Raw genomic sequence first — 25,591 nt, forward strand, 5'->3', positions numbered from 1 at the left:
CTATTCCCAAACTGGTTCTGCATTCAGTGCCAAGAGAAGGAGCTTTCCTGAGCCTCTGCCCTCCCTAGTGCCACTGCTCCAGAGGAGCTCTGCAAAGGGAGAACTCACAGGGCTCAGCCTCGAGAATCACTGCATCGTCTTGCCTTTCAGGGTGCTTTGTAGCCCTCATCTTAAGTTTCCATTTTAAGAAGCCAGCCATCACTTTAAAGCCCACCAAGCATTGTTGCCCATTGGCTTGGGAATCCATTTTCACTGATACCTTCTCTGTTCTTGGAAGATAGGAAACTAGACACCTGCTCTGTCCATGAAACCACCAGGAATCATCTTTCAGCTAGTTTACAAGCCACTTCCTAGATCAAGTGAAATTCTAGCTTCCTTATCCTTGGCTTTTAGGCATGCAGCAGCAGCATGGAACCCCAAGAAGCCATAAACAAGGCGCTGGAACTTTCCAGCCATTACTGAAGCATACAGGCTCCCAATTTACAAGAAGCAGCTGTACATTTATTTCAGCAAAGACACCCATAATATGGATTAAGGCAAACCTGGCATGCTGGACTCCAAGACAACAGGGAATTTTTCCCTCTAACTCAGCACCCAAGAGGTTTCCTCCTCTACACCCACGCCTTATGTGACCAATACACCCATGATGAATTATGACCCTGCAACTCCTATGACAGCAGAAAATCAATTTGATCACCAAAGTCATCACTGCCTATCAGAAGCTTTTAGGACTGCCCAGTATAGGTACAAAGTCTTTACAACCAGTGTAGTCCAGTGGGGTGAAACTAAGCCTCAAGACATACAGTTATTCAGTCTCCTGAGAGAGGAAATCCATTTCCTAATCTGCCCAGCCCCACCATTTAGCAACAGGAGAGAAAAACAGAAGCTGCAGAAAAGCCTGTGTGCAACAAATGACAAAATCAACTTGTTACAAGAAAAAACCTTGAGAAACCTGAAGCTGAAATAACTTGATGTCTAGATTTGGGGTCAAAGAGCCATGCACCTTCTCGTTTGGGCACCTAAAGCCAAGTGTCCTCAGCAGAGGGACATGCCCACAATGAAGAGCAGACACCCAACTGAGCAAATTCTGTACCAAAACCCAGCCTACATTTATGGGAGGTCTCTGCTAATGAGCCCCATCTCGCATTTCCGAAAACAAAAGAAACCCAAATCCCTGGGTTTATACATGTCTGGGGGTTACCAACTGAGAGGCTTAAAGGCACTAATGCTGGGGGATGGTAACTGGTAAGAGTGTGACTTTGGCTAGAGGTGAGGAGAACCTCTGGATAAACTGGCTTACTGGAAGAACAGCCTCCATATATTTAAATGAAATCAGGGGAAGTCTAGAAACTAATTTTTTTTCCAGATAGGCCACTGTGGTTCCTACAAAGAAACAGTGTGTGACAATAACAAGGAACTGCTTGCCAAAAAGGTGCTATCGCTTGCTCCACCCTTGCAATGCATCTGAATTTCCTTCACACTCAGACAAAAGCATGTCTTCCATTACCTAGTACTTTTGATATTTGACTTTGAAATTACTGGCAAAGAAGGGCAGTAGCTGTTCCAGATCTTAGGAAAGTCTACTTATAAAAAGCTCCAAGAGCAGATTACACACTAAGAGGAGAGAAAGCTAAATATAAAACTCTTGGTGTATTCAGAAACATATCTGATCAAGGTAACAAGAGCTTGTTTACTTCTCAGCTTCTTCACATGACATTTTAACTTTCTCTAGACAAGCATTTAGTAGCTATTATCCATCATAATTTGTGACAATTCCAAAGAAGCGTTATCTCTGTTACATAATAGCATCCTTAAGCACATTTCAGCCTTGCAAAAACATTCCCTGGCAATAGCAGGCCACTTCCCAAACCAGAAGGGCCTTTCAGAGAGCTGGGGGAAAGTTCATTTAGACAGACAGTAAACAGAGGCAGCCTGGCACCTCCGACTCGCCCCCACCGGCGAGGGGGAAGCAGGACACAGAGTAGCTTTGCTTCTGTTGTTAGCAGGTTTAAAATACCGTTAAGCTTGATATCTGGCTAGATTATCCCCAGAACCGGAGAAATTCCTGCGTGCAATAGGCAGGGCGCGTTCTCAAAACAAATACACCAGGGCAGCACTCCAGCGCTCCTCTTCAGGCAGATGAAAACTGACCTAGATCTTCTGAATATAATTAGTTCTGTTTATAAATGGAAACTAACTTTGACATTTAACTGATGTTTTCTTGAGATTCTTACAGGAAAACCAGGAGACGTGGAATCAAATGTTCTGGCAGTGTTAATGAAAGGTGAGTCTCCATCTCTCCATTTCTCTGGAAATGACACTCTTAATGAGAACTTTCTCCTGCATGACCTATCTGCCACTCTTTGATTTTTCCTTGAAAATGATTAGATTTAAAGGAAAACACAAAAACAAATCCAGAACAAAAACCACCATCAAGAAAAACCCAGATATCTTTCACCAGTGGAAAGATGTTTTCCACACAGTGCTGTGAGTTCGTGGAGGGGGGGAAAAACAAAAGCCAAATTCCTTCTGAGCACGACACTGCTCCTGAGAGATCTCCACTACACGTGGGGATTCTTCTAGAATGACATGTCCAGAAATACCTGTATGGGGTAGAAATCCGCTGATGTGTAAATGCTGTATCAGATGTCTCAGAAACAAATGACACAAACCCAGATCTCACACTGTGACAGACTGGTCAAGGTTGGAGGGGATTTCTGGAGTCCAACACCCTTGCACTGATGCTATTGCAAGTACAAAGTGCAAAGGGAAGGAATTATTTGGGACAGAATGGAAAACTTCCACATGATTAAAGATGAAATTATTAGAAACTAATGATAACAAAACCAAGGCCTGAAAAATGATATTTTAATGTATGTTCACACTTAAGCCCTACTGTTGTTCAGCTCTTTCACCTCTTTTTGTTTTCCTGCCTTTTTTACCTTCAATGACTAGAAATATTACCTGGAGCTGACATTTCCAGATCCATGACGTACTTCCTGACACCTGTACTGTGAGATTCATGGCAATCCAGAATTCCAAATGTTCTCCAAGGATGGATTTTTCTGTGTATCCAATTCCTGGAGTTTACTACCGCTATTGACACTTCTCAGCAAGAATTGAATGACTGTAAATTGGTATTATTTCACTCTGGGCAAGTTTTAATAGATGAAACAACAAGACACAGAAATCCTTCATTGCCCCTCCATCAATCAAAATACAGGATCTTCCCCTGTAATTGAATGCAAGTTCATCCCTTCCTCCTCATTCCCACCTTCAATACAAACAGTGCTTCTTCATTACGTGAAAGCTTTAGTTTAGTATTACTTTTTCTTCTGCCTGAGACTTTAGTTTTAAAACTATTTTATATTAACACAGCTTAGATAGTATCAAATACTTTTTAATAAACACAGATATTTTAGAAGTCATAAAGGAAAGCAACTGAGGCAAGCTGGTCAAGGTATTAAGCAGGTAGGAACTGTAAAAGAGTTTTCTAAAAAGTAAAGTTGCTCAAAACCAGAACGTGACTAAACATTGAAAAAGTAAGTTGAAACTATCAAACTATTGTTTTCCTACATCATGTTACCCATAGTTATAAAAATTGCCTGGTGATGAATCACTTGGAACTATTTTTAAATGCATCTACGCAAATGATATTTATAGTTTATGCCAGCTTATCTGTTCTGCGTGGTTTTCATGTTAGCACCTTTTTAGAGGGTGACAGAACAGCCAGGCAGAGCAGCCGGCGGGTCCACCTTGCCCCGCGCTCCCCTCGCAGGCTCCTGCGGGATGAGCATCAGAGCAGAGGCACAGGGACTCCAGGCTTATCTCCAGCTCCTGCAGGTGACTCTCCAGGTATTACCGGTGTTGCAGTGGTGCTCAGACCCAGCCAGCTTCCACACAAGCACCTGACAGAGCCCGTGCCTGTCCTGAAGAGCTGCTGTAAACGCAGGGCTGTTCCGCGGGGTGCCCTGGGATGTCGGATGCAGATCCGTCTCCACGCTCCATGGAGATGGACATCCCCACCAACGCGTGCTCAGCTGCACCTACACAGCCCAGTAGTATTTAGGATCCTGCAGTTGCTTTGTTGTAGGGAAGGGTGATCAGGTGCAGAACAAAAATGGTCCTTGCCTAGTCCAACCACCATATCATACTCCTCTCACTCCTGACTGAGATGCCTTTTCCAACAAGGAACTCCTTTCTCCTGCCCAAACTCCTCTGCAGATTTCTATTCTCTGTTACTGGATTTTCTTTCCTTTGGCTTTGAGAAGATACAAAAAAAGTCAAGTATACAGGATACCTGGAGAGGATATTGTACATATTTTAATACCTTCCTATTGCATTTAAATAATTCACTTATTATGTGACCATTATCGTACAAAAACAGCTGCACAGACCATTCTGAAAGAGCACAGATAATCTGGAAGCAATGAAAACAGAACTGTACTGCATGTTAATAAAGCTTCCACCTTTGAAGACCATCTTTTTTTAGAGGTATGGGCAGGTTATTTATTTTTTTTCAGCAATAACACCTGAAACACAAAAGAACTTTCTCAGGATTCATATGACAAGGATGATCCAGGCAGCACCACCAATTTGCAAAGTTGGCATTTTAAGAGAGAGATTCCATTATACAGGATACCTGGAGAGGGTATAAGTGCTGGTGACATAACACAACCACAAGGCTGTGAGGAGGAAGAAGATCCCTAGAGCAGAGAAACCACGGGGCCTTCACTTAGCAAAAATTTTGCAAGATAACTGTCTTTATGAGAGCTGAGGTCACGTCAGGGCTGAGTGACTGGTGGTGAACACTTGCTGATTCTGCACAGAAAACCAGCGATTGTGCCTCGGCAGGGCCAGGGAGGAGCCCTCGAGGGTGGATTGCGAAGGAGCTCGCCCAGCACTCGGGTGACGCTGCCCTTTGCCACCATGACCTCGGCCAGGCTTCCACACAAGTCACAGGACCCGTGTTCTGGGTAGCCTGGAAGAGCAGACACATTCTGGATCACCCCAGGGACAGCCAGCCTTGACTGCTCCCAGCGGGGACACGTTTCAGCGTTATCACATGGGAACGATGTTTCTGTGACATAAATGACACCCCAGCGCTCCCCTCTTCCTTTCCTGAAGGAGGGTGACCTGTCCACAGGCACGGCAGCACAGCAGGTCAGCTCCCTGCTCCATCCCTAAGTCTGCCTCAGGCATTACCAGCTTAGCAATCCTCACCTGGAATAGCTGCACTTCTTGAGCTCCAGGAAACTTGTGCTGCTTATCCTAAGCACACAGTGTACACCAGGCACAGAGTGCACCAGCCAGGTATTCCACAGGCAGCATAATAAACCTGACCTGGACTGCCTTCCAAGCTCCTTGGCTATGGCCAGGTCTTCAACTGTGTATGAAGCGGACTTTAGTTTGTTTTCATTTTTTTCTCCCTTCTACCAAGTCACTTGACTCTCATTAAGATACCTAATTTATACTCTAAAGTCTAATACATGAGCCAGATGCCTTTTCACAAGCAAAAAGACATAATATTTACAGGTTAGGTGCAGCCTAGCCAATGCATTAATCATAATCTGGAGTGTGATATTGAAAATAAGTTGGTGGGAAGGTTTTTTAAAAATGTGTAGCATGTTGAGTAACTTTGCAATTCACACAGCTTCAGAATTTACAATCAGTATTAGCAATTTCATAAAATATTTTCCGGACTACCTCACTTACGTCATTTTAAGGATCACCTGCTCAGCTTTTAGCTGATTTAGTCAAACATATGCATGCAAATATTTGCACATACACACACAAGCTCCGTGCTCTTTTGAAATACCTGTTTTAATTAAAACCATACACAAGCGAGACAGCTCATTTCAGTTAAATTCACTAGCACTGAACACAATGCTTTACATTATTCAAGCAGACTGCACTTCCCTTTGCAAAATTACAACAGACAGAATCAATTCAGGGAAAAAAATCATTCGTGCCATTTAGCATGAAATTATAATAAAAACTAATTAAAAAAATTAAGTCTGTAAAATATATGAAAATATTCATATCTCTGGAAAAGAAATATTTTCATCGTAGGGAAAATAAGCTTTCAAAAAAAATCAAAATAATCTCAAGAAGTGTGCAGTGACCGTACCTGGGAAGCATCTTTGTCCCCCGAGCAGTTCCACTTTTCGAAATCCCTATAAACTCCTGTTGTGCCCGGCTGCCAACTCAGGTTAATAATAGCAATGAGCCATATTCATCCAAAACCACAAGACTGTCAGGTGACATATCAAGAGGTCTGAATTTAACTCAAACAAAAGACTCTCCATGCGGCAACGCAAAAGGCTTAATCCTAGCAACAGGATCACAAAAACCACCTTAAGGGCAGCGGCGCCGGGGGTTGCACCGGGCTGCGTTCGCGCTGCCCCGCAGTTTCATAACCCAGATCCGGCCCCTCCATCCGCACCGCCCGCGGCTTCTGCTCGGGGAGCGGCGCCGCCTCCGCCGCGCTCCGCGTGTGCCGGCGGGCTCAGCGCGGGCCGCGGGCAAGCCGAGCGCCGCCTGGGCTCGGCCGCGGCCGCGTCCCCACGACACGGTCCCCGGGCAGCCGCGCTGCCCCTCAGAGCCGCGCCCGGGGGTCAGAGCGCGGGCCCCGCGCACCCCGCACAGCCCTCACCCCGCACAGCCCGCACCGCGCCGGGGCCGCGGCGGCCGGGCCGGCGCTCCCCGCCATCATGTGACCGCCCGTCAGCGCGGGCCACCTGCGCCCGCCATGCCCGCCGCCATCCCGCTCCCTCAGGGACGGCCCCGCTCCCGCCGCCATCCCGCTCCCTCAGGGACGGCCCCGCTCCCGCCGCCATCCCGCTCCCTCAGGGACAGCCCCGCGTCCCCCGCCATCCCGCTCCCTCAGGGACCGGCCCCCCGCCATCCCGCTCCCTCAAGGGACAGCCCCGCTCCGCCGGCCCCATCCCCGCCCGCGCCCCAACAAAGGGCGCACTGTGCGCTCGGCAAGGGCTCATTAATATCACACGGGAGGCACCGCGAACATGCGAGACAATTGGATGGCAACGGGGGGGGGGGGAATTAAACATGTGAAATAAGGCCCCCCAAGGAAAACCCGACCAGCCCCATAGCTGTAAACGAGGCTCCCTGACTGCTCCTGCCGTGCGAGGAAGGCTGCCCGGGCATCACAACAGCGACTGAAATTGAACAAACTTTTATCTCTAAATGGTAGGGGAGGAATGAGAGAGATGGACAGGGAAGTGACAAAGGAACTGTGCAATCCAAAAAACAGTGCACATCAAAAGTCTTGTCACGGGTACGTGTGGGGCTAATCACTTGTGCTACTAATTCTGCATTCCTTGAATAAAACTCAACTAATATATGAAGGCAGAAGGCTGCAACATCATAAATACTACTACTTTTTTTTTTCCCAGTGTCTGAAAACCTACAGGTTTTGCCCATATTTTAAACAGAAAAGCAGCAAAAATGCATTTATCATCAGGATCTCCTGTTCCACTGCATCCCACAACCCAAAGCACAGGACTGCCGATGGTTCACCTGTATCACAGAGTGGCTGAGCTGATGTACTTGTTCATCAACACCCAACACACCCAAGAGTCCAGATGTTGTTTGCCCTGTGGAACGGGGGAACACCAAACTCCCTCTTCTGCTACACATCTGGACTAAGTTCAGGCAGAAATCCTTAATTTATTCACACCACAGCAGTTTTGCTGCTGTTTTACAGGAAGGTAATATTTTTATGTTTGCTGCTGGGCAAGTGTTTTGACACAAAAGCGGTAAACCTAAAGAGAGATAAAACCATTATCTTCTGTTACCATGAATGCTTTACAGGAAGTTTCTCATTTAGAAATGAAGAGTTGAGGCCCTGACCCCACAAACACATACATTACACACTTGGCTTTTCATACACCACTAGTGCCAGGGAATTCAACGGAATTACTCACATGAGCAAAATTGGGCATGTGCTGTTTACAGGAGACCCATGCCTTCAACCCAGTCTTGCCTTCAAAGCTTAAAATGCCAAGCTTTGGGAGATGTAAGCAGTAACATCTGACTTCTCCCACCTTCTTGATCTAGTCAAGGAATGTGCTGTGCACAGTAACTTTCTTTACCTGTGTGGCAAAGGCACCTCTCTCTAAAGGTTACTGATGTCAAAAGTGACCTTTTTTCTTAGACATGCAATGCTGAGAAGTTCAGTGCCATGTATTATGTAAACATTTATTTACAGGAGTAACATCTAAGGTTTCCATTTTACCTCAGGGTAACCTGATGCGCTTCAAAGACAAGTGCTTTGAAAGCAGACCCAGCCTCCATCCAACAACTGACCAGGAAAAATATTGGAAGGAATTTCTCTGCAAATAGAGACAGACTCAAATTGTTCAGAGAGTAAACAGTGCTTTAGCCAGATCAGTGAATATTTATTGCTTGGGGAAGGACTTCAGATACTCAGTGTTTGCTCATACACCATACCCATATCCAAGAAAACAGTCAGGCCTTTGTGAGATGAGATATGCACCATCCTCTTCCCTAGGTGTATATCCAGGCATCTCTTTGAAAGGGTGAAGGCTTTCCTTTGTGTGTGTGTATAAATACGAGCTTGAAAAACAAAGCTGGTAAGATTATTCTAGTTCAGAAAAACACTGAAATTAAACAAAATAGAACTATCAAAATCTCCTGCTGTAGCCCATCACCTTCCAGGGACATACCGCAGTATCCATGCACATCCACCTGACTGCAGATGGGAAAGATGTGGGTGATGGTGTTCAACCACATCCAACCGCCCTGAGCCCAGTGGGCTCTGCCTGACCAGGGCTGTGACACGTTCTTAAACACACGTAAGCCAAAAACATCCTCAAAACCAAACAGCACCAAAAAGAATTCTCCCTTTCATTTTATCCAAAGGCATTTCTGAAAACGTTTAAAACTACTGCAAAGGCTCATGTGCACCTTTTGGGTATAAATCATCTGATTTTAAACCGAGCAGACAACAGAGTTTGCTCCAACCGCAGGCTAAAAAGTAATGAAATGATTCATTTTTGGTCTTCGCTGCCTTAACCAGTTTTTTCAGTCCTTCTCCTGAAGGAAGGCTTCCCTCACACATGTTGGAAGCACACACAACAAAGAGCCAGTAAGTGAGCCAAGAAATGTTTATTGCTTAGTAATGCACGAAGGTAGGAGCTGGAAGCCACAGCAGACCAAAAGAGAGAAAACCAATTAGGATTTTATTTGAAACCTGACTAGAAATACTTGGACACCATTTCTCTACAAAATACTTGCCTTAGTAGTATTGCCACTGAGCTAGACTTCTAAAAAAATGTGGGGTTTGTGCATTTTTTTATCCCTCCAAAAAAAAAATTCCAAGCAAGCAGCCCTCAGGAGTTTCAAAACTTGGCCCCCTTTTCTTTAAAGGAAACCAGATTTTTAAACAAACACTTCAAAAAGGGCTTTTGATATGCAATAAGACAAAAACCCTATAAACCAACAGAGAAACAAAGGTTATAAACTCTCCATTCACAGGATTCTCACTACCAGCACGAGGTCTCATGACTGGAATGAACTGTCTCTACCAGCACAGTAAAGGAGCACCAGCTCAACTACAAATCTGCCCGGAGCATTCCTGGAGGGTAGGACACGGAACATTATCTCTCTCTTAAGAGCATGGATGCTGAGACCTCAGCAGATTGACCGTCCCCTTCACTGCTGTAATTTTTCGAGTCATGATAAAAGATGATGAAAATAAAAATAACTATCAAAGTAAAAATCTGATGCACGGTTAAGCCACTGGAACATTGGTGTTTGTTTTGTATCACATTTCCAATCGCAATCTACTATAAATAAGACACCAAACAAACCTCTATAATACCAACTGGTACTGCAGGACAAGAGGGCATTTTCCCCCTGCCAAACAGTTATTTTATTGTGTGCACTCGGGTGTGCAGAGCAGAATCTTCTGCTGTAGCTATTAAAAATAAAGTGTAAATAGCTCAGTATTGTGTGCGTCTAATGAAAAGTTGGGGAGAAAAAAGTTCCAATACAAACTGCTTTTGATGAGCACACAGAGTTGTTGGAAATAAAGAGCCTTCTAAAACCACCCAGAATTGTGTAGTGCAGCAGAGGAGGGTTGTGGGGGGAAGTCTGTGTTCCCTCCCTTATGCTGTACAGTTCTGGAGATGTCACGACAGCTTCAACAGTCCTTAAATCCACACTTAAAACTAACTCAGCAGAACAAAATCAAGCTCACAGGCTTGGATTTATCAACTGCAAAGTTTGCTTGAGGAACTTAGTGGTGAATTGATGCTTTTTATTTTGGAGATCATGAGTATTAGTAGATGAGACAATGAGGAGGAAAGAAGGTATATTACAGTCAAGGTTGACTGCAAGACCTCTCTTGCCATGAAAAGGACGACATCTTAGAGGGATCACTGTAGCTTCACTATTGCTATCAACCAATATTAATAATATATCCTTGAATGATTCTTGATGGAACTAGAGTACTTTGGTTGAGGACTCCTAACATTCTCCTGTTTTTATTAGGCAAACATTGGGTTTGTCTATTAAAACCCTCTATTTAAACCTTATATTAAAACTCTATTGTCTGTATTTATCTTCAGCTTAGAGTGTCTTTAAGGCTTTTATTTTCATTCACTTTCCAGCAACCTGTAAGGACTACTGCAGTTTTCTTCTTTTGGTACCACTGAAAACTGAAATTCTCAATACATTACTTCAGGAGATAATAAAAAAAAAAAGCTGCAAGATGCACAACCAAATTGCTGGTGTACTTTAGTTATGCCTGACATGCCAGGCAACTTCTGCACCAAGTAAACACATCTAAATAAGCTTTTTTTTTTTTTTTTTTAATCAGACAGATATATCTAAAAATTTTTACAGGCTAAAAGAATGTAAACAGCTGCATTTTTTTCTGTCACGCTTTTTAACTGTGAGCTGGGCTGGTGTGGGCGATGCTGTGCCCAGGAGGCAGCAGGTCCCTGCCAGGGCACCTGCCCAGACCCCTTCTCCACTCCAAACCCCCTGGCCTGGCAGCAGGCAGCCAGGATAACCCCTGGTGGAGAGTTCAGCTGGAAGTGCCACTCCATGGAGTGCCCAAACCACCGGTACACCCAGTGCCAGCACACGGGGCAAGGAGCGCGCCCGCCCGGTGCAGACCCTGGCCCTGCTGCACAGCCCTCCACAGGGTCGGGGTGCAGGGAGCCATCTGCTCGTGCTGATTGAAACATCCTGTAATACTTGTTCTGTGAGTTTTATAAAGGCAAAAAATATTGCCTCGGTGGTGAAAGTCATCCGGTGCAGGCAGCGTGGGGCTTGGAGCATTCCTTGGCTGCAGGCCACGGCCCTGTAATTGATTAAGGTGGCTGCACTTGTGACCGAGTGATAATTGAGAGCCCCATAAATCTCCACACAAGTATTTGCCACTCAGAAATGGAAAGAAATTGCTATGGACCTTCATAACGAGCTGCAAGCAAAAAAATTACAACTGATATTAAAAATATCAGGAATACCCCCCCGATCAGTCCCAACCTCCTTACCCAACATTCACATTTTCAGTTACATTTCCAGGAGTGTCAAATGCACAAGGACTACACCTTCAGGCTTTCAGCTAAGTCATCCCCAGCACAAACTCAAATCACTCCAATTTCTCAACATTTTCTTGAGTACTTCCAAGTCTCCCTTCCCCAGGTCTCATTTATCTGCACAGGCAGCATTGCTTTAGCCGAGGTTTACGTGATATTCTTTCCTTGGAAAAAAAAAATTACTAAAAAAGCAAAGCTGCAGCTGTTCAGGGTTCCTTGGAAGAGGAGGAAGACAGATGTAAGTAGTTATTCTCTAAAGATTCACAGGGATCAGTGCCTGAGCAGCATTTTACTCTGTCCCTCATGTGACTGTTTAATTAGGTGTTGATTCACTCAGTCATGAGACACAAGGAAACAGGGCTGCAAGCCCCAACGTCAAAGAAAAAGTAATGCCTGTTCTGCCAGTTTCTGTATTAGCAAAGCACAAAGGGGACATCCAGTTCTGAGAAGCAAAACTCGTGTTTCCTTGCCCATAAACCAAATCATCAAATCACTTCAGCCTTTCCATAAAAAAAAAAAAAAAAACCAAGGAAAAAAAAAGACCCATGGATTACTTCAGAGGAAGATGCTTGTGAACTCCCTGATTGTTCTCCACTGTCAGAGCTGGGACCAGTGTGAGTGTCCAAGGGTGAGCTCTCTGGTCAGGCTGAGCAGGGTGTGCCCTTCCATCTGGTAATCCAGGTCCAAGCTGCTTTAGGACACCGGGCTTTCTTCTGGGGTTGGTTTGTTTGTTTGCTTTTAGAAAAAGAATACAAGCTATTTTGCTATGCCTTTATTCCTGTTGTTAACTGAATTTCTTAGTACCAAAAAGCTCTTCTGTTATGGGGTCCGGTTGCCATAGGAACAGGCTTTAAAAATATCAAAGAAATTTTCAGCACATGGTAAACCAATTTCACAAACTGTGTATGTTTGTAATAGGAAAAGCTGGCAGACAATTATTTGTATGTACTCAGTTCAACCAAGGTCTGACGTAGGGATAATCCCAAAATGCTGCTCTCAGTCCAAAGCCTGGGGTTGTAGGGGACTACAGTGAACTTGAGCTTGCTATGTTACCAGGTCATTTATCAAGACAGTCACATAAAATTAACAGATGACGATCATTTTTCCAATGAAGGTGACATTTAAGCTCAGTGTGTCACTACAATGGATTAAATGCCAAAAACTCTTTTCCTGAAGAATACTACACTAAACCTTTGATTTTAAACGTTGTGTGTTTACAGTCTCACCCTCCTCATTTGTGTAGATTTTACCACTTATTTCAAACACGTGCCTAATGCTAAGCACATGAGCGGCTTCGTTGGGAGCAGTCAAACCACTTACAGACTTAAAGCACATGCTTAGGCAGAGTGCTGACTCAGCCTTATTGCCCCTCAGACTGCACCAAAACCCCTTCTCAGTTACACAGGAACAACTGCAAACTAAAGACAGGGGATGATTGTACGAACAAGCAGAACAAATTGGTATCTACGGACTGAAATCCCAGGCTGCCCCTCGGTACGTGATGCTCGTTTAGACCGCCATCCCACGAGCCCTAATGATAGATCCTCCCTGTGAATCCACATCTGTCTGGCACCATCACATGCCAACTAAACATCTCCAACACCTCCCCATGTCCAGGGCAACACCTGGCCCAATTCTGCGACCCTTCTGCACAGAGTGGTACCTGCGGCCGTGGCAGTTGGAATCCCAGGAGCCCTTAACCCATCCCCTCAGCTAACCCTCACAGCTACTAACCACCAAGTTCCTGCATTTCAAGACTACTGCCAGGCTTGGGACCAGCAACAATTAGGAATGATTTCATAGCTCTGCCAAATAACACTAATGAATATCTAGGTGGACTGGATCTATCCTACAGCTGCTTTTCAGGAGGGAAGAGTTTTCTTGGCTCCAGCCCATGGACTGAACATCCCTCCCTTACTGGCTCTACAAGTCAAACAGGCCTCTACTTAATTTGCAGAGGGGATGAGATCTTGATTTGCACAGATATTGAAGAACCCCAAGACTACTGTGAGGAGCCCAGACTGCTCAATTCTCCAAGGCAAGAGTCATGCTGCTCAACTGTTTTCCAAATTAAGCATGCAAAGGTGACCTGAAACTATTTCAGGTAGATCTATATAGAGCAGACACTAAAGACATTGCTTGACTTCGCTTTTATGTAACTCATAAGGACATGAGGACAAATAAAAATCAGATGCTTGAACACGCCACATGGCCATCCAACTTCATTTAATATTGGCAAAAACACACAGACTGACAGAATAATGGAGCAGCCTGGCACCTGCAAACAAATGCACTAAAACCTGAACAATTTGGTTCCCAGAAGCAGAAGAGCACATAAGCATGGTTTTAGCTATCAGCTAAAACCTGCTCAACCTTTAAACCAAGCTTAACGAAGTGCTCTGCTGGGTTTGCTCCACTGTGCTTTGCTTACTGCCAGGGGGAACTGCACCCTCAGGCTTTCTGCCATCCCCTTCAGTTTTCTAAGTCACAGTTTTGGGTTTCCAAGAATGGTAGGAATGGAAAATACAGGACTGGCCATTGCCCAAGCTTTTCAACACAACCATCCATCTAGAGGGATTTTCCACTGAAGAACAACTGAACTGCTCAAGTGTTACTGAGAATCCCACAGCACAGATACATGGAAGTTCTAAGCATCAGCTGAGCACAGCTCCTACATGTCCACCGAGCTTTTCTTACAGCTAAAATCCTTGTCTGTGATAACAAAACTGCAGGTTCAGCCCGGTGTGCCCTCCCTGGGTATCAGCACAGAAACTCACTCCAAACACACACCTTGCTTATCACGGGATTGAGCTGGAACACACAGTCCAAACCAGCTCTGCCTCACAGAATCAACAGAATCACTTGATAAAACCTACATTGTTCCACCGGGAGGGGCTGTACTTAATCAAGATTACACATATATATATATATATACATATTTAGTGCATGTTCAATAAACCCCTTTTTCCCAGTGGTAACGGATTTGATGAGAAGGCAGTTCCAGACACTCCCAGCCACCACAGCTTGCCAGCAGATTTTAGACTGTGCACAGGAGCATCCCTAAGATGTGGGAACTCAAAGAAGCCTAGTGCTGCAGGTATCCTGCTGTGAACCAGCCACAGCACCACATGAAGCCATTTATTCCACTGCATCAACAGGAAAGAAAGGCTCACGTGCTGGACAGCGAGAGCTGTCAGTGCCACCAGGACATTTTGGACTGGGCTGTTCTCTTGGATACTTTTTGTGTTCTGAAAGGAGCTGTTGGCAAAGTCATCGCTCCCTTGGCTCTGCATTTCCCTTTCCCCTTCTGCTCGTGCATGTCACTTGATGTGACACAGCAGTAACCCCGGACAGGATGCACCCCACTGCTCGTGGCAGGAGGAGTAGGGGACAGTACAGCACCCAGGGGAACCCTTCCGAAAGGAGAGGCAGCACTGCAGGGCTCAGACAGGACAAAACTAAAAGGAGAACAGAAAAATGGAAGGGAAAGCCAGCTGGGCTTTGATTCTCTTCTTCCTCTGTCCCTGTGTGCGTGTGTGTAAATACAGGTTCCCAAAGCAGAGCATGAACAGGGCCAGTGACAGTAAGGGAGGCATTAGGAGGAACAAGGAATCCCAAGCAAAATGAGTCACAAAATCATTAAGGTTGGACAAGTCCTCCAAGATCATCAAGTCCAAGCTTCAACCAAATACCACCATGCCCACTAAACCATTAAATGCTGTAAAATGTGTGTATTCAATCACAGCAGCACCATCCAACTGCTTCCAGCTACACTTGCACATGGACCTCTGTAACCTTCTGAACACAGAGCAACTCCAAAACGCCACCACTTTACTCATTACACTCACTTCACACCCAGCAGTTCCAGCCTGGCTTTAATTTTTTGCACTTAGCAGCTGTCATCCTTCATGTTATTCTTTCCAAACAGAAGCCCACTGGACCCCTCTCCCCCCTGCTTTACTGTCACCATGCAGGAGGTGCTCCCTGTAATTTTCTTTTCCTCTCTTTTCTCTATCCATACAGATGAGAACAATTGTCATTAGTGAATTTTACATTATCCTGTTTGTTTTTTTCCTCCAGTGTGGGCACAGACTAATGTCACGCCCTGAATGTAATTCAGCTGATTTGTCCTGCTAGCTACTGACAGAAAAGATCAGTCTTCAAATGAATATATACTAAATACTGGGGAAAAACCAACAAAACTACAAACAAACAAACAACATGCCACCTGGTGTCTTACCCTCTGACCCCAATGTGAGAAGTCTTCCACGACACATGAACACAAACTATCCCCCAGCTCTGGGAGCCTTCTTCAATTCAAAAGGAAGTCTAATAGCATGTTTGAAAATAGCTACATGTTCAGGCTAATCAAAATTATTCATTTATTGATAACTGCACATAAAATACTATGAAAAAACCCTTAAAATTTAAAGCAAGTAAATTAATCTTATACCAAAGTGATGTTTTTGTTTATCTGAAAGAAGTTTGATAAACATTTCTTTATAAAGATATAATTATGTTTTAGTCTCAAAAGAAGATGAAGTTGCTTTGATTTTTTTTTTTTTTAATTCTATATTTTTTAATTATGTCTGTTTTGGAAAAAAAAAAAAAGAAGTCAGGAGTTCATGATTAGCATCTCCTAGAAAATACATTCAGTTAAGAAACCACCGTGCTCATTTTCACAGCTTCTTAGCCCTCCATGCCGTCAGTAGAACAATTTCCTTTTCTACTAAGCAAGTAATTTCCAGTAACTCACAGCAGCTGAAATATGTTTAAGTACTGAAAAAACCAACCACCTTTTTCTGTCTGACTATTTAAGTTTTATGTCAGAGTTTGGGCTGCCTTTAAATAGAAACACAGTTAGCACTGTAAGCCAATTCACGGCCCTGACATTTGAGGCATTCCTTTAACTCTGTCTTCAGGGGTAGTACTGTTATTTTTCCTGTAGGAACAAGAAAAGTCTGGCAGACTTCTTCTTTAACAGCTTCTCAGAAGCTGCTCAGATAATGTCACTCAACTAGAACAAGCTTCTGAGCAGAGGCACACGCTCCCCCCGTGATCTGCACCCTGTGCCCTGCTCAGCCAACCCCACGGCTTATCATTGCACTCGCTTTTCATTAACACCTGAACTAACATGGCTTTTCTATCAATTTCTGGTGTCAGATTCCATGAAAGTGAGTAAACAAACCATTCAGCCAAATCTCCAAATGGCAAGAACATTTTCTAGGTAGGGCTTCACAGGGCCTTGGGGGGGGAGTGCAAAAACACCCGGCAGGAATCTCATTCATTCCATCCAACTGCTCGCACGTGATGTGCTTCCTTCTGCCTGCCTGTCCTCTTCCACAAGCAGAACGTGGCAAACTAAGTGCCAAGCCCACTGGCTTTGGAGGCCTGATTTTCCCTGGGACATGCACAGGACAAGAGAAACATGGGTACGGAGCAGAAAGCAGAATAATTCAGCAGACAAAGGTTTTGATATTCTGGTATTCACAGTACTCCAGGACTGGCCTTTCTTGTGGTCACACTGCAGCTGTTCTCTGGGCACACTGTGGAGCCACATACCTACTGTCTTCCTCCAACGTGCCCCCTCTCTGGCTGTCCCTGGTCCCTTCTGACATGCCCCTGGAAACAGGACTGTGACGAGGCACAGCCAGCTCAGAGCTTCACTGGTACTACTGGGCAAGAGGCACCCAAGAGCACCCACAGGATTTTCACTGAAGTTAGAGAAAGCTCACTCAGACTTCTCACATTCTCCACCAGACACGATCAGAAGGTTCAGAAATTACCAAGCGGAGTGCAGGGCCAAACACTGCACTCTGTGAGCCACCATTTCCATGGCTACTGAGGCTAAAATAAAACAAAATAAGGAGGCATACAGCAAAGCAACTGCTCCTCTGGGCAATGCTCACACCAGCTACCTTCCCTCTCTAGTGAGTGGAAAATGACACAGGAACTGGGGTGAAGATACTGCTCTGGCTCAAACAGGCACAATGCCAGGACCTAAAGTCAGGGCTGAACTGCCCTCGAAGTTTCTTCATTTATCAGCTGAAACAGATGGCAGAGAACTGTAGTTTGGCTCCTGTTCCCTCCCAGCTCTGTATCACACAAACTGAAAGAGTAGAAGGTTTTTGGTACTATTACAAGTGTTATGTTTTGTTGACATTTTGGCTGGAGCAAAGGAAAAAACATTTGAAGACTCTGCGAGTGAGGCACTCACGGATCTGGAGGAGCATCAAACACCATGAATGCACAGGGCACGATCAGTACTCACAGTAAGGGAAATATGACGTATTTTACTCCTTTTAGGCCAAAATCAGTACTGACAATGTTGTGAAAAGATCCTGGAGAACCAGAGCAGCACCAGTGGTGTGTGACAGATCACTCCCTAAGTGACAGTGGCATCACTGCCGAGTCCTTCACCTGTACAAAGTCGGGGTTTCTTTCAGGGCCAGAGTTTCAAGGGCAGACAATACATAAAAGCTGGCAGATACCCAGATTATCACCCCAAAATACCAGACGAGACTGTTACAAAGAATTTTTACATACAGCCAAACTGCTTAAGTCCAAGGATATGATAAGGACTACGAAATTAGTTTTCCAGAAAACATGGAAAGCTTTACACAAGCATGTTTTACTTGCAGATGCATGTTATATGCATGCATTGTTAATATTTTATATGTAGATTGTTGAGTATTCTGCGCTGCAATTCACGTGTTTGAACAAGTTTCTCTGCAGTGTATTGTGTTCTGAATAACAGTATCTCCAGAAGCTATCAGTTTCAGAGAAGAGGAGGTCATTTAGGCAAATGTGTGGAATTCCCACAATTAAAAGCTTCGGCTGAGCACTAAGCAACAGCACCACACATTGATGCAAAAATAAATAAATCCTTTTCGATACAAAGACTACATAATAACCATTCACACTTCTATGAAGCAGAACACATTTGGGCAGGTATGGTTAGAAATGGGTGGTCAGTCCTGCAGGGATGGCCCCTTTTGAATGCAGTGGTTATGGTCACATTCCTCAGGCACAACAGAATCACGAGTGTATTTTGTGCAAATATATTTCCCACATATGAATATTTCCCATATATGAATTCTGCTACTTCTCAGTGTAAGGTGGAGCAGCCAGTGCATTAGCAAGTCATTTAGAGATAAATAAAATTACTTCCTGTTTCTAATGGGCATAACTTTTTTTTTTCCCCCTCCAGCAGATATTTTATAGATTAAGGTTCTCTATCTAATACCACAAACAGAAAATTTTTCAAGTCCTCAGAGACAAATTCTGCTCTTGGCCAATTCTGGAATCCACGCTGTGGATTCGCTGCTGCAACTGAGCTCTGCATTTTTCCTGACGTTACTCAGGGCCATGTGATGCTGCAGACATCCAGCTCCAGATGTAGCAAAGGGAGGGAACACAACCTCTGAGCATGAAACCACCGCCTGAGTTACTTTCCACTCATAAAACACGCTTCCAAAGTGGTCACCTCCAGCACTCAGCCAAAATTGCAGCACAAGTTTCAGCCTCCAGGTCACACTGGACCAGTTTATTCCAGCACAGAAGCCGGGATGCATCCAAGCTGTCACCATGAGCACGCTCTAACTCAAAGCATACGCCCAGCAAGGGATAAAGCCCTTTGAAAACACAAGGACAATCCACCAGTCAGCCAGAGAAGCTGATGATCCCAAGGCAGCAAGGTTTGTAACATGACACATGTCAACACACCTTCAGTCACCTGAATGGTGGAATTGTTTTGGGAAAGGAGACCTCACAGTGCACAAACAGTGCACCCCATGCTCTCGGTACATCCTCGTGCCCTGTGACCTCACCTGGAGAAGGAAGGGGAAAACCAGAACCCTCAGGTTCACACGAACACCCTCCCACAACACTTGCCAGGGCAGCCCAAGCGTAAGGAAGCGTTTCCTCTCCAGGACATCTACACGTCCGTGATTCACTTACTCCAGCCTCTCCTCAGAAAGCTTCCTCATCTCGAGGAAGGAGCTGAAACGCTGGAAGGGCAACGAGGAGGTGCCTGTTGCAGCAGACAGAGACAGAGCAGCTCTCCCAGCCCAGCGGGCAGCACTGCCCTCGTGATGCCCAGCGCGGGCAGGGCGACCTCGTGATGCCAAATTCTCCAGATCCCAACCACCACGGGCCGTGCCAGGAGGAAAGGCAATCAGGGTGACCCTTCACCCGTCAGCTCACTTTGTGAGGAGCTTCAACTCCTTCTAAAAAAGCAGCAGAGAAACAAGCAGAGGGTTTTCCACTCCGTGTTCCCTGTTCCAAGGGCGATGGGAAGACATTGAGGTGAAGAGAGGGGCAGGCAGGGTGAGTTCCCACCAGGGCAGGGGAAAACTGGCCAGGGCACAAAGTCAGGTAGGCACAAGCCCCCAACACTTCAGAAATTATTTGGTCATTCTCTGCATTCACGTGCACCTAAAATGCTGGGGATACCAATCCAAGTGAACTCCTGTGGATCTGATGATAGAGTAAATAATCAGCAGGTGAACTGCCACCCCTCTGATCTACAGCTCCTCCAGCCCCTGCACAGACCCAGCCTGCAGCACTGCCTTATTCAGGGCTAGCACCTCATTTTCAAGGAGCTGCTGGATGTTTTAGCAGCAGCACGTTCCCACCTGGAGAAGCACCTGGGAGACCCACAGAGTGGTGGCAAGGAGGGCTCAGAGTGGCCCCTCCAGCCAACTATCCCCAAGCTCCAGAGGTGCTTACTGGAGCCTTGCAGTTTGTATGGCTCTGCTTCCAAGATGAAAGCTGACTTAAAGCACTGGAAGGTACATAAAAGCTCAGATGACAGGAAATGCAAAACAGAATTTGGCAAAATGAAGTACTTTAGAAAACAGCAATATATTTCAAAATACAAGCCAAAGTCATCACAGCAGTAGAGAAAACTGCACATAAATCAAAGTGAAGTATTTATTAAAACTTGCTACACTCAAGCTAATGAAGGCAACCAAAAAGCCAAAACCAGACTCTTCCAGAGATAATGCAGAAGAGCTGGACTTTTTTATAAAATCCAAAACTTAAAAGGACATTAAAGGACAGAAATGAGCTTAATAAAAACACAATAACATTTCAGAAGTTTAAGAATTTGAATAGTCTTAAAAAATTATGGGGCAAAAGCTTTTTAAATTCATCAGATAACTGGAAAAGATGAAAAGCTGGAGCCATTACAAAATGAAGTCCAGCTAAAGCTCTTTTTGAAGATAGATTTTGAGGTGGTGAAATTCCAGGAGTTTTACAAATACTGGCAATAAACTTGCAGAATGCCAGAAATGAACAAAAATCAAACCACACTATTTCTTTAGTAGCAGGTTTTGGTCAGACTGGCTGGATGCATTGACAGCACTGCTGAGGAACAGCTTTGGAAAGCCTTGTGCAGAGCTGTTAGGATCAGGAATTTGCTGGCTGCATTGCTCCCAAGGACTGACACAGCTTGGCAAGAGATCTGCTTCCCTGGGCTCAGCTGGGCTGTGCACAAAGCTACCTGCTGCTGAGAGAAAAGACATTTTGTGGGTAAAACTTTTCACTGGAAAAATCAATGTCAAGACAACTTTTATGTCCCTCCTTCACCTTACTCCAGCCTGCACTTTAAGAAGTCCCTGGTAACTCGTTATTAAATGTTTCTGAGTCTCTTTGCACTTCGTTTCAAGAAATTAGCCTCTGGTTGACGAAGCAATTATGCCTTTGTAAGAAGCTTGTACCATTTTTACTGTGCAAGAACAATAGCTCTGCAGAGGAACTGGCTGGTGAAGCATCTCTTTTCTTGGAAAAGGGAAAAGCTACCCTTTTCCAGCTCTAGGTTTACTGCAATTCCCGTGATGAATCCTGCTGCCAAAAATGATGTGAAAGGAAACAAATCTCAGGATACCATTTAAAGTCACTGCCACAGGGAACAGAAAGAGTCTGGGCTGATGGGGGATGCTTGCCTAGACAGATTTCAGGAAATACTACTTTGCAGTCAGCCTGAGGCCTTGGCTATCTCAGGAACCTCCAAAGTATTCTCCCTATGAAGGAGCAGCACCTCTTACACAAAGACCCCCAGAAAGCACATTTCCAGGAGGACCAAAAATGGCTTTCTCCGTAAGTAAAGAACATTTAGAGTCACTTATTGCTGTATCTCAAAACTGCCCTGGTTCTCAAAATTACCCAGATAACCAAAGCAAAGCCCTAAAGGAAGAATGTGCCCCAAGATACCCCACACTGTTGGTAAGACTCGAAACTGGAAGGGGTTCTGTCAAGCTTGAACAATCACCACACAGCTGTACCTCTCCAACAGGTGCTTTAACAAGAGCAAAGCAGTTTGCAAACAGCACTGGAATGCCCCTCGGGGGGAGAGGGCTCTTTAGAACTCCCTGGATTAAAATAAAAAAGAGACACTGAAGCTTTTATTGAGCTGTAGTGTAGAAAGAACTCCTGATCAACAACCCCTCTATGGCAGGAAGGATGTCTAGAGAGAGAAGGGAACGAGTATTTGAACTTTATACAGAAGATGGAAAACCCCCACTGAGTTTCCCTCCTACAAAACGTACAAGCCCCTCAATTCGGTAGCACAAGACCCCCCCTCTCCCCCTGCCACAGTGCCCTGAGCCCAGCCAGGACCCCAACACACACCCTGTCCTGCAGAGCTGCAGTCCCTGCAGCTGTATTTACCACTGGAAAAACTGCCCACACACCTTGACAACAAAGACAGAAACCTCGCAGTAATTCACTGAGCCCCTTTTGAACAGCTTCGTGTACTTTTACAACAGCAATCATAAAGTTCTAGCAAACTGCTTACCTGAAATTTTATATTCCTGCTAACTGTAGGAGCCCAAGCCTGGGCTGAGCTCTCCTGTCACCAGCACCGCCAGTGCCAGATGCTACAATATGGCCAAGAGCTCCTATTTATAGTAAAAGTTACCCTCGGGGAAAATCCACGCACGTGATTATTATTTGCAGTAGACAGCAGGTACTCTACACCTTGGAATTTAAGGGCTTGTCTCTTCCCTAGAATACTTGCAGGTGTTTCTGTGTTTCTTGTAAACAGCTTTTACCACTAAAATTCTGAATATTCTTGCTCACCACGTGAATGTGAAGCTGTGCTGAGAGATTTCAGTCTAAGGGCCAAGCCTGCCAATTGCCCTGGATTAAACTGAAGAGCTAAAAGACTAATAAGTAGTGGATCTATTGTGATTTCCTGAGGTTTCTTCTGTAAAATAAAGTGCATATATACATATAAAAATATCTATAAATGGCAAGCTGGCACCTTAGCAAATATTTTACAGTTGCTAACTTACTGGTCACATTACTAATCCTGTCAACTTCTCCAGCACCCAGTTCTGAAGGGTTTTACACTGTCTGGCTAGACCCAGGCTCACAAAATTTCACACACCCACAGCAGAGATTCTGGGCAGGAAACAGAAAAAAAAAAACAACAAAAAAAAAAGAAAAAAGGAAGAAGAAAAAAAAAACCCACCACAAACAAAACAACAACTAACCAAAATACGTTTCCCCTGAAAAGCATTATTTCATTTTTGTAAAATGAGTGTAAGGTCAGGTAAGTAGAATTAGTAAATTTTCACAATAAGCCTGATAGAAATAAAAAATATATTCATAGTAAAAAAAAAAAAGAGCATCTAAATCCTCCTTAAATGTCCTGCTATACTGATGTCACTGCCACAGTAGTTGGGCTTTTCTCTCCAAGTACATATTATTCACAAAATACAGTAAGAGAATGTATGCATTTTTGTGGTTGCTCTACAGCAGTCTCCTCAATAGGAGGACAAAGCTTTCAGTCAAAACTACGAGTGCTCAGAATATCTAGAAAACATTCTGTTATTCAGAATATAAACAGATAATAACGTATCAATCCACAAATATCACCTTGCCCCAATGGAATTGGTGAGGCTGCTGCATTCAGGTTCACTGGAACCAGGAACAGTCTCAACTCCAGTGCTTGTTCCCAGTGCCTAAAGACTAAGCTGTCATAAATAACAGTCTTTATTTTGTGTACTATCCCAAAGTTTCACCAGGAACTGATAATCCTCACCACGTATGATCTTAACTACAGACTTATCCCCATTTGGAAAATGAAAGCAGCTGTTGGGCAACGTGCCTAGAGGGCATCTGTATTAGTCTTCAAAAACTACTGCTTGGCTCTCCTAAGCCAGAGCTGGGTCTCCCACCCTCCCCAGAGCCTCTCCCTGCAGTTTATACCTGTGGGTCCACCAAAAAAACCCAAGTGCAGATTGCCCAGTTCCCAGGGACAGTCTGCATCACGCAGTGGAACAGCACTGTGCCAGGGGAGGAGCAGGTGCAGGGACATCCTTTTTAAATTTCAGGCTTGGCTTTGCCACAGAAAGATGCAGGTAACAAGGGGAGCACAGACCTTGCCAAGCACTCCTTTCAACAGAGGTGTGATCCCCACAGTTCTGCCCCAGCTCTGCTCTGCAGCTGCTGCTTTAACCACCAGCCCCTAGACAAACCCATCACCAAGGCAAGGGAAAAGGGAAGACAATTACACTGAGCAGCCCTGGTGCCCCTTCACTGCCAAGGGCTCTGGGCCAGTATTAAGCTGATTTGGAAAGTAAGATGACACCAACACCATTAAAACATCCTGTTTCTTAGAAAAGATAATTTTAAAAAGGATCCACTTTCACAGTGAGTAGCTCAAGAGTGTGTAAGCACCTCTGACCAGTGTCCTTAAAAGTTATAGTGTCCAGGAGCATGTCCTGACTCCATGGGGAACTCAAAGCCCATCAACATTCTTTGAAAATCCCGATGCTTCAGTAACTGCAGATACACTATTGTCCACCTAAACTACTTAAATACTGCAGCTAAAAGCGGTGTCTCACCACAGAAAACGAAACCCATCGGTCAGAGCTCTCCCTTTACAGAGCAACCCGAGGGCCGATCATTTGTAGGTACAAATTTCAAGGCGGCGGGTGGGAGGGGAGCTCCACCACCCTGCCAGAAGAGCTCCGAGAGGCGCAGAACTCTTACTAACGAAGCAGGTGGCATCTGCATCCAGGTGCCAGACTGCGCCTTGAAACGACTGTGCCGGCTCTCTCTTCTCCACGCCGGCCAGGACGCGGACACGGCGTGTCGTTCCCCACCCGTGGCACGGCACTCGTGTCAGAGCCACAAACACCGCCTGTTTCCCCCAGCCCGGCCCGGGGAGGGCCCGGGGGAGCGCAGGCCCCGCACAGAGCCCCGACCCCGGCCCGGGCCGTGTCCCCGCCCGGCCCAGCGGCACCAATTCCAGCAGACACCCCGCTCCTCTCTGCCCCAAAACTTCGCGTTCTCTCCCCGTTCCTGCGGCTGCTCCCCCGGGACCCGCCCGCAGGGCACGGCGGGGTCGGGTCCCGCACACAGCCCGGGGCAGGGGGGCACGGCGGGGTCGGGTCCCGCACACAGCCCGGGGCAGGGGGGCCCGGCGGGCTGGGGGCCCGGCCGGCGCTGGGAGCGGCCCCGGCAGGGCAGGCTCGGAGGCAGCGAGGGGAGGCGGCCCCGACGTGGCGGTCCCGGGGGCTCCGGAGGGGCCGGGGGAGCGGGGGCACCGCGTCCGAGCGGCCCCGGGCAGGGCAGGGCAGGGCAGGGCGGGCCGGCCCCGCGTCCCCCGGCGGAGCAGCGAGCGGGGAACTCGGCGCACAAGTTCGGGGCAGGGCAGGAGCGCGGCCCCGTCCCGCTCACCTGAACACGCAGTCGTCGCGGGCGTCCCTGGCCGGGGAGATGAGCCCGTGCTTCTTGTTGAAGAGCTTCTGGAAGAGGGTGGGCGGCATCTTGGGGCGCCGCCGCTGCCCCCGCCGCCGAGCGCCGGGCTCCGCGCAGCGCCGTCCCCTCGCCGCGGCTCTAGATCCGCCCGCCCCGCTCCATTCGGTGTCACAGTCATATGACAGAAATTAGTCACCCGCCGCTGCCAGCAGGGGCGGGGGCAGCGAGGGGCGGGCCGGAGGCGGCGGGGGCCGGGCGGGCCCGGCGGGGCGGCCCCACGTGCGGAG

General features: G+C 46.0%; 1 protein-coding gene across 3 annotated transcripts in view; it reads right to left on the bottom strand.

The window, feature by feature from the left end:
• FNIP1 (folliculin interacting protein 1) overlaps nt 1-25,456 on the bottom strand; it is a 63,345-nt gene extending 37,889 nt beyond the window's left edge. For 2 of the 3 annotated variants that reach the window (XM_050312555.1, XM_050312553.1), the window contains exon 1: nt 25,284-25,456. In XM_050312555.1, coding sequence (XP_050168512.1) covers nt 25,284-25,372 — 89 coding nt within the window. In that variant the 5' untranslated portion in view covers nt 25,373-25,456. Of the gene's footprint in view, nt 1-6,130; nt 6,430-25,283 lie in introns of those variants that run through there. The other variant, XM_050312554.1, reaches the window with a different exon arrangement.
• Nucleotides 25,457-25,591: the final 135 nt, after the last annotated feature.

Source organism: Myiozetetes cayanensis, unplaced genomic scaffold (genome assembly GCF_022539395.1).
Source record: "Myiozetetes cayanensis isolate MyiCay16 unplaced genomic scaffold, myiCay2020 scf17, whole genome shotgun sequence".
Classification (NCBI taxonomy): Eukaryota; Metazoa; Chordata; class Aves; order Passeriformes; family Tyrannidae; genus Myiozetetes; species Myiozetetes cayanensis.